Consider the following 9,904-nt stretch of genomic DNA (forward strand, 5'->3'; position numbering starts at 1 on the left):
GGAGTGAAGCACTAAAGAAAGATGGGTGGACAGAAATTGTAATCAATAGTTTGAGAGAAAGAAGTGGACAGAACGCTGCGCCACATAGTCAATAGAAAATACACACACACAGTGCATGTACTGGGAGTGTCTGCTTTTATGAGCTGGTGATAAGTCTCTTCAAAAAATAAAAGGTGAAATGGTTTCTTTTGAATGTGTGTGTCATCCTCTGTACGTCACTGATTATACATATTTAATACACCAGAGTCAGGGCTCTGTATAGATCTGTATTCATTATTTAGGCCAGTTAGTATGAGGGACCACCGCTCTGGAGACATACCAGACGTTAACTGAGCTTTTCTGCCTCAACAGCAACTACAACAACTACAACGTGGAGAACAGAGGAAATCCGTGTTTTTGCCGGGGGATCCTCCTTGGATGTGGAGCGTGATTCTGTAATACTGCTGACATCAGGAAGGAAGTTTCTCTCACAGCCCATCTGCAACATTAACTCCGCAACTCTCAAAATCTATTGATGGTTGCTGTAAAGGGCTCTGCGGTCGGGTCAACAGAAAAAGTTTGGTGCTGACTGGTCATTTCAAGCAGGTACAGTCAATATAGCTATTTTGAGAATGGATCGCATGGCTACGTGGAAGTGAAAGGGCTCGCACAGCTGACTCAACCTGCCAAATATAAAGACAGACACTGTGATGTCACCCAGATCTTGCTGAGGAACAATTGTGATGCTCAAAGTGGGCACATCCGCTGTCGCCATCCTGGCAGCGCCAAACTCGCAGCTATTCCAGATTCGGTCACAGAGGCAGGGCCTTGCATGGAGCCGAGACTTTGGTGCATATCAGGTTTGTGCTCAGTGACCCGCCACCCAAAGCACTTTGAAAATGTAAGCATCAGCTTAAATACCAGCCTACTTCCCATCAGGGAGACATATTTACGACCAGTTAGAGGTTAGACTGGCACATTAGCAGCTAAAGGGCTGCAGATTTCCCTTAGGAAATGGTATAGACCAAAACAGGAATACAGGGGGAGTTCAAATTGGACGTTCTCCAAATCTGCCAGATGTGTAAATAAGCAACTGTTCACAGATATCAGTTTAAATGGTGATTATGTATCTATGCTGCCCCCAAAAGGACGAAAAAAATCAGTCACTGCAGGTTTAGGAGGTCAGATAAAATGCAATCAACAATCATTGTTCGGTTGAGTTGTTGTGCTCATGCTTCAGTATTACAAAAGATCACTTGTGACATGCTGACCTTTGTGTCTGGAAAGACCCACAAAGATTCCTGGTAGGTGAAATGGCTCGACCAGTGGCTCAGTTACATCTGCAGGGGCGTGAACGATTTGAGCTTCAAGAGGCAGAAAAGAGAAATGTAAATGTAAAAATTCTTTTGCATTTCTGTTCACATCTGTAAAATGCTTTAAACCTCACTGTTTAAGCGGGCAACCTCAAAGTTTTTGTTGAGGATTGAAGATTTATTTTTGACCTTGGTAACGGCAGTTTGACAAAAACAGGAGCCATGTTTTTTCAGCTAACGTTTCCACATGAATATGCTTATTTGTCGCAAGGATTTCACAAAAAGAAATGAACCGATTTGCACAGAACATGGAGGAGAGGAAAGGCCATCAGCCATAGAGGAACCCATTAAAGGTTGCAGCTGATCTGGATCATTTACTATGAATTTCAGCGTTGTTTTTTTTTTTTTTTTTTTCTTTTCCTCTGAAGTCGAAGGTCTGCACCCTTTCAGTGCCCCTCTAGTTTTACAACGGTGACTATTTTAGCAGGCCCTCGGCATCTGGGTCTCAAGGGTGCTGAGAAAATTCTGGTCAAAAAAGTGCTGCGTAAGCAGCTGTTACATTCAAAATATTAAGATTGTATCCATAGACCACAACTTTGGCCCAGGCTGAAATATTTTGACAACTGTTTGATAGTTTGCCATAAAAAACAATTTGTGATCGCCAGCTCATGACAGCCATGATGCCTGATTTTCATCTAGTGCCATCAAGATGTTGTTTTAAATTTGTGTAATATTTTCTTTTATGACCAAATATATTTTTAAAAAACCCACTCACGTTCTGATTGTAGATGTTTTCATCTAGAAAGTCTTTGCATGCTTGAATGATAATGAATATATTAGGCATTAAACTGGGTGTCAATGTGAATATGTATTCATACAATATAGCTGCTATTGTAACTGTTAATTATGCATCATAGACAAAGGGTGTTATATATTCCTCTCTTTCGTCCTTTTAAAAGCTAAGTACTTATTGTATGACTACGGGAAAATTGTGAAAATGTAAAAAATAAAAAGCTATATTTAATAATGAATAAGAAATCCAGCTCAAAACGAAAACAAAAAAAGGGACTGACAGGATTTCAGCTTTGAATGAGGTAAATATCTGCAGTGTGTGAAAGTGTGAAATTATTCAAATGATGAGATGCACATAAAAATGATCCCTGTCAAAAAAATAAAATGACAAGCTGACAGAGAGGGAAAAAAATTCTCAGCAGAATAACAAGGGAGTCAAAGGATGACTTGATTTTTGACGAGTTGTCATAATTACTGGTAAAGAGCTCCATATACTGTGATTAGACTTACGAGGTTTATTCAATGTGATCGTGACATTGGGCTCTTCTCAAAGTCATTTTAAGCCTAATGGGGGATTCACCCGCTCATCTGCTACAGTCGTCAGTGCCTTTTCAAGGAGAGCCCTCATTGTGTCGCTCAGACATTGCAGCGACAATCTAACTCCAGGCTGCAAATTAATGATATGTCTCCTTTAGAGATGGAGATTTCCTGCCTCTGTTTGCTGTCACACGAGGACCCCATTAGATTTTAATCACCCATCCTGACCGTATAGAAACGGCCAACACATATCTATATCTGGGGAAAGTATGGCTGATTTCAGAATCATGTTTTCTGGAGGGGGGGGACAAATGGAGAAACCTGGGGTTGGAATAAAAGAACAAAAGGAAGAGGTGTTGTTGGAATTGAATGAATGCTTCACTGGTTTCCAGCCCTTTAAATGAATGAAACAGATGCTGGTCTGACTGGTACTGAGGCTTGAATGACAACAATGATCACCATAACTGCCAACATTCTTTAGCTTTGGGTAAGAATTTGCTAAAAAACAAGCCAAAAAGTAAAATGCATATGGGGCAAGATGACATTTACATGATGTCATCTTCAAACCTTCACTTCACTGGTTTTTATTGTTTTGCTGCAAATTAGTTGTGTTTAATGTCCTGTGACTTGGTGTAAAAAAAAAAAAAAAAAAATACTGACCTAACTGCAAAAAAATGCCCTCAAAGGGCCGCAGCTCTGAATGCAGATATGTTTCTCCAGAGAACTGCAGAACAACTGAAATGGGACAGATAACATCAGAAGAGTTATAAAGATGGGCAGTCAAGCATTGTGTTTGTGAAAGCTGGTTTTTGTGGAGCGGCTGAGGGCTCAGTCAAGTTATGGGACGCTGGAATGAAAACCATCACTGAGGGAACATAAATGAATCTCCCTATTTTCAAATGAAGCCGTTTTGTTAATCACCAGGGTCTATTGTAGTCACTATTTTTTTTCATCAGGCCTCAGCTGCTTCCACAGCTGCTCTGTGACTGGAGATGTGATAGAGCCACCTAGTGGAGATAAGAGAAAGTGAAGCCTGCTCCTCAAATGGCAAATTAAACTCAATTCATGTATATGTAATAAAAAAAACCTGTAATTTAATAAATAGTTGAATGTACTTCAGATGCTTAATTCCTAGACAATGAACACAGTCATGTGAATAAAGTTGGGTTTTTCTTTTCCTGTTTCCCCATTGAATTCAAGTTGTGATTCACATCATACACAAAAGACAGATAAAGACAAACCTCTTTGTTACCTGCTGCACAACAGTATATATACTTACCTCCATTTTCTTTGTGGGTATGGAAATCTACGCACGATAAACTGATGATGGTTGATTAAAATATTGTGTTTGTTGATAGCATTCATGCTTTTTCTTTTTTCCTCCCCCTTTTTGCCTCAGCAAGTCAGCTCTCTGACTGGTATGATTGATTTGGCTGCAGTTTTTACTTCCGGAGACCGTGTAAAAGGTTACTAAAGCCTAGCATTTAACACTTTAGCATTTGTGTAACAAATCTTTTAACAAGAATTCAATCATGATACAGTGAGATTCACTCAAATGTCTCGAAGATTTGTTTTTGAAAATACATATTGTTTACACTGTATTTTAGAAAATGCCTTGTTTTATTTTTCACAGATATCTGAAGGCTATATTTAGAAGTTTGACCAGCACGCTGTTCTTCACTCTGATGATTAACTGCTTGACTTCAGCAGCAGGATGAGAAGAAAGAGGATTTCTGAGGATTTCTGCTTGTATAATTTCCAGAGCCATGCTGCATTACGTTGGCAGTTTTGGACCCAGGGCTGTTCTCTGGTGGCTGCACTCTCTGTCATGGTGACTATTTCTTTAAATAGAGCACCTTTATTCTTATCTTGTTCCAAGAAAAGCATATGTGGATATATGCACCGCCATAAGTACATAAAATGCTCCACCCATGTTATCCATCATCATTTAATACCGATGACAGAACAAACTGAATGTGGGTTGCATTTGTTATTGTACTGCTAGTTTACCTTTTTATGAAACTAGTTTCACAAACATTATCAGAACATTGTCAGATAATCTCACAATTTTTACAGCTTACATTAAATCTTTTTTTTAGTATTATTATTTGGGCTGATGGAGGTGTTTTATAGAAATACATTCTCCAGAAAATGAATCCTGAAGAGTCTGAGGAAAAACATGTCATTGGAAACCGAGAGAGCAAGAGAGTTTCCTTAAACCTTTCTGTCTGGACACCTCGACATCAGTAGGCTCAAAACAATCATTTAAAAATAAAATGAGGGCAAATCAAATGGTTCATTAACATATGATCTGTAAGAAGGTCAACAAACAATTTTTTGTTTTCAGAAAAAAGATTTTGATTCCGAGCGTCACTGAGGTACAGTCTGACATGGTGGCCTGAGTGGAGTCTACTCTGGTTTTTCTTTTTGGTCAAATCCTCACTCAGAGTTTCTCCTCTAAATTGGTAAATAATCCTACTCACAAGGTGAAAAACTATTTCCAGAGGAACATTAGTGAAAAAGTAATTGATTGGTTTTCTGTCATTACAGTAATATTCTTCAATATTCATAAGGATCAACAAAGCAGGAAATCAGTCATCTTCTGGGATATTATAATGTCTTTTTTTTTCTGAAGAATCAATGTATCATGTGGAATTGATAAAGGATAACAGGGCTAAGCTTTCTCAAAGACTCAGGTTCAATAGAACTTCTGTTTGAGACTGTTTGACTCCAACTATCTATTGTACGCCATAACAAATAATAAATTAAAGTATTGAGGATTGAGGCGAGAGCAGCATAATGTTTATTGTGTATTAACTTATAATCAAGAATCAACAGAGAGCAGAGCGTAGCGTTAAGTCAATGCAAGGCTGTTGGAAGATAACACTGTGGCAGTAGTTCACGTCATGACGTAGTTAGATGAATTACTGCCAATACAAAGAGGCACTCGTCCCTTCTCATTCAATCACTAAATAAAACAAATTAAATACCTAAACCAGGTATTTCATTAATCTCGTTAATGATTTACATTTGACTGTTATGAATGAATGAGATTATGTTGAAGAATTGTTCAAATCTTGCATTTTGTTGACATTAGCAACTATTCCTGCATTTTTACTCACCACATTTATCTTTGATTCATTCATTCATCTTCTGACGTTTACCCGTTTCTGGGTCGCAGGGGGCTGCTGGAGCTAATCTCAGCTCACACTGGACGAGGGAGGAGTCACCCCGGACAGGTCGCCAGTCCATCACAGGGCCAACACACAGAGACAGACAGAGACCGACAATCACTCACACTCATACTCAGACCTACAGACCATTTGGAGTCACCAGTTAACCCAAACATGATGTCTTTGGGCGGTGGGAGGAAACCGGAGTACCCGGAGGAAACCCACCCAAGCACGGGGAGAACACGGAAACTCCACACAGAAAAGCCCCAGGCCAGGAACTGAACCCACAACCTTCTTGTTGTGGGGCAACAGCGCTATGCCACCGTGCTGCCCGCCATATTTATGTTTGTTTTAATTAATTAATTAACAAGCGAATAAAATTATTTAATTTCAATATAATATAAAGCTTTTTCCAGTCCCTCACCTTTCTGGGTGTGTCTGCACTGCATGACTTCACTCTAATAGTGTTTAAACAATGTCAGGTTGTTAATAAGCCCTTGGGCTGAACAATTCTTTGTTTGCGCCCTGTGAGTTTGCCCTCTTTTGAACCTCTTCGGTGCTGTGTGATAGTTTTGTTTCTGTCCTGTGTCAATAATCTAAAGCCTGGGATACTCCTGCATTGTGAGCAGCCATAGGGGAATGTGCTCTGTCTGGGAATAATGTGAACAGTTGAACTGCGTGCATAAAAGGACGGAGAGGGAAGTGCCAACTCACCTCCACCTGCTGAAGACCCGGGTGCAGGTACGCTTCCCAGAGCAGCAGTATCCTTCATTTATTTTGTTTTAGTAATTCTATATTTTAATGATACAAAGAAAATCACAGTTTAGAGGGAAGCTTTCATCCATTGAAGAGCAATATGATCTTTGCGTAAATGTTTTCATTTTTGTTTCTGTATCAAAATGGATTTAAATGATAAAACTGGAATGATAAGTAAAAAAAAAATTGCATGATAAATAAAATAGATATATATTTATACTCTTCATTTTGCTTTGTTTTCGTCCCAATGCAGGTCTTTGGCTTTTTGTTACGAAAATGTTTGCATTCATAATTTGCATCTTGACACTGCAGGAAGTGCACTCTGCCTGTAATGTGGTGAGTAGAAATGTTGGAAAAATTTAGGAAGAATATTTTCTCTTCTGTGTTTCCATGATGAGAACTTAAACTTGAATTTTTTTCTCATTTTCATATGTTCTGCTGCACCCACGTCCACAGCAAGGTAAGCACAAACTGCATCAGGCACGTTTAACTGTGCAGTGATGTTTTATTTTTTATTAACTCAGAGAGGTTGCCAATGATTCTCCCACTAAGAACGAGGGATTTGGCGCGATCCTTTCTGTCTGCCCTTTTGTAATGTTAAGTAATATCATAGTAATTAAAGCAGGATATGTTTGAGTCACATTGTGCTTAGTAAGCCACAGGAGTAAATATATCTCTATTGTGTATTTTAATCTGGTGTTTCCACGTGTGTGTGTGCATGCAGATATTTGCCCAGAAAACACAAAGGTCCAGACTGAGATCGCTGACAAGCACAATGCCTTCAGGCGAGCAGTTCAACCGACAGCTTCTGACATGCTGAGGATGGTTGGTCCTTTTTCTGCTGGAATTAAAGTAGCTAGAATAACGTCCGTCGATGACACTTAGAGTTTGCTTTCCCAAGTCTTCAGGAAGACAAATAAATAAGTAAATAAAATAAACGTTATACTATTTGGATGTCTGCTTGAAATTAAATTTGGGATTTGTTATTTCTTTTTTTCTTTTTTTTTAATCTCCAGGATTACAGTGCGGAGGTAGCAGTCAGTGCTCAAGCCTGGGTTGACAGATGTATTCTGGCTCACGGAGCACCCAGCACCCGCATGCTCAACGGTATATTTTTCCTTCCTTTGTCCCCCCCCATCGCTTTGTTTCCCTTTCATCCTGATCCACATATGCCAGAATTATTACTTCAGAGACATGAAGGTTTCCTGTGAACTGACTGACCTGGTGACTGATGGTCAGAGTCACTGCGAGCATTATCTTATCTCCTGTCTTCATATTTTCTTATAACAACAAATTACAGAGTAGGGTACGTTATCTTTACAGAGATTATCATCAATAGGCATTTTAATGAACTCTGTTTTATCTAGATAATGTAATCGACTGAGACATGAAAACAAGCTTGTACATTTGCAGACCATTAATCACCACTGCCATGTGTTTCTCACCGTCGAGCAGGATATGAATTGGGTGAGAATCTCTTCTATGCATCTACACCGATGTCTTGGACGGCTGTCATCGGCGCCTGGCACAGTGAGGTGTCATTCTACCTGTATCCCAATGGATCCACCAATGGCCACGCTATCGGTCACTACACACAGGTAACACTTAGCTGTTCATGCCAAAATAAATGTATTGATTAAAAAAAAAATGGCAGCAATAACAATAGATCATGATGCAATTTTGCTGTTCTTCTGCCTTTTAACTGACAAGCCTAAAAAAACAATGGATAAAATTAATGCTTGAATGAAAACGGGCTGAATTATCAGCTGACACTCCAGTCCTCTGAGCTCTGCTGAGTGTTTTATTGTGTTTCGATCACTGTTTCGGCTTCATAACCTGCAGACTTACTGCTTGGTTGGTAAAATCTGAAATGTGGCATCAATGAGAACGTTACATTGGCTCTGTATGTGCTAGGTGTGTAAATACACAACTGTAGCTAACAACTAAAAAGGGGATTATATGTTTTTGTTTCCTCTAAATAACAAAATATGAACTAAAATAAGTTTGATTGAGGACTCCCCCCAACTTTTCTAGTAGTTCAATAAAGTTTATTGTAACTTTCTGTAGCTGTTTTATTTAATGATGGATTATTGTAAATAAATAATAAGTAAAAAAGTAAATAAAAATAAAATAAGTATATTATTTGAGTTCCTAAATATGAAAAATTCAACCCTGACCCCCAAAAGAACATTTCCTGTACTACCCTAAATAAACAATTTTTGTAAGATCAATTTTCACACTTTTATTGATTGATGGTGGTGTTTAAACAGTCGTTTTTGCATCACTGCTTATTGGTTTTAAAAACTGAAATGGCACTGAGAATAACAGTTTGTTTCTGCTGTCAGGTGGTGTGGAACAGCTCGTACAAAGTTGGCTGTGGAATGAAGCTGTGCTATGACAACATCTATTTATATGGCTGCCACTATTACAGAGCGTATGTGACCTTCACACACCTTCAACACACTTTAAACCCATGACTTTGTGATGGCAAGTGTCTTGTTTGCAGATATTTCTATTGCTTTTTTTCTTTCCGTTAAGTTGGTTTGCTAACTACCAAGCCTTGACCAATCAAACTCTTGTCATTTTTAACACTGAGTCAATGTAGAAGCCAGTCTTGGCAGCAGAAGTGGCCTCATGTCTTGTAAATGTAGTGATGGACAAAGTTCACTACCCCTTGTTAAAAAAGGGGAAACATACAACTGTGAAATTGTCTCTAAATTTCCCCAAAGGTTAGTTTCTGAGTCAAATGGGGTGGAAACTGACATATGCAAATGGTTTAACAGAGGAAACTTCTATAAATGGCCACCGTATAAGGCTGGACCCCCCTGTGCTTCCTGCCCCGACGCCTGTCAAGACAACCTGTGCAGTAAGAAACACTGAGCCAAACAAAATGTGTATTTTCTATGCGGCAAAAACTTCATGACATCATGTTTCTAAAAAACAAGAATTGTCTGCTGAAGCAGAAAAGAATGTGACCTAACTTCTTCATTACTGTGTGTCTTTGTCATTCCAGACAACCCTTGTCCTCACATAAACAAATACCTCAACTGTCCAAACCTGAAAAAAATATTTGGGTGCAGCAATAAGCTGGTGTCTGCCTGGTGTCCTGCTTCATGTGAATGCACCAGCAGAATCATTCCAGTCAGCTAAACGGGAACAATGCTGTCTGCAAACTTCAACTTTTGGGGCTAATTCCATATAAGCTATTAAGGATATGTGTGGAGGAATTAATTGACTGTCTTCAGTTAAGGGGCTGTTTTGGAATAATTATACATTTCCATTATATTTGCAGTGGGAGAATAAATACACAGTGTATGAGCCACACTCAATACACGTGAAAGAAAAAAAGATTTA

At 39.0% G+C, this 9,904-nt stretch overlaps 1 protein-coding gene across 3 annotated transcripts; it reads left to right on the top strand.

Moving 5' to 3' along the window:
* The first annotated feature begins 6,405 nt into the window (after positions 1-6,405).
* On the top strand, positions 6,406-9,904 carry LOC115045339 (cysteine-rich venom protein). Of its 3 annotated transcripts, none has more exons than XM_029504965.1 (9): positions 6,406-6,535; positions 6,804-6,886; positions 7,007-7,010; positions 7,275-7,375; positions 7,567-7,657; positions 8,006-8,148; positions 8,896-8,984; positions 9,280-9,416; positions 9,564-9,904. In XM_029504965.1, exons 2-9 carry the CDS (start codon positions 6,827-6,829, stop codon positions 9,698-9,700), a joined length of 762 nt encoding a protein of 253 aa, XP_029360825.1. In that variant the 5' UTR covers positions 6,406-6,535; positions 6,804-6,826; the 3' UTR covers positions 9,701-9,904. The 3 variants fall into 3 exon arrangements, with proteins under 3 accessions (XP_029360825.1, XP_029360827.1, XP_029360826.1); XM_029504967.1 differs by having other exon boundaries at positions 9,334-9,416; XM_029504966.1 differs by lacking the exon at positions 6,406-6,535 and adding an exon at positions 6,536-6,661.

This window comes from Echeneis naucrates, chromosome 6, assembly GCF_900963305.1.
Source record: "Echeneis naucrates chromosome 6, fEcheNa1.1, whole genome shotgun sequence".
Taxonomy (NCBI): Eukaryota; Metazoa; Chordata; class Actinopteri; order Carangiformes; family Echeneidae; genus Echeneis; species Echeneis naucrates.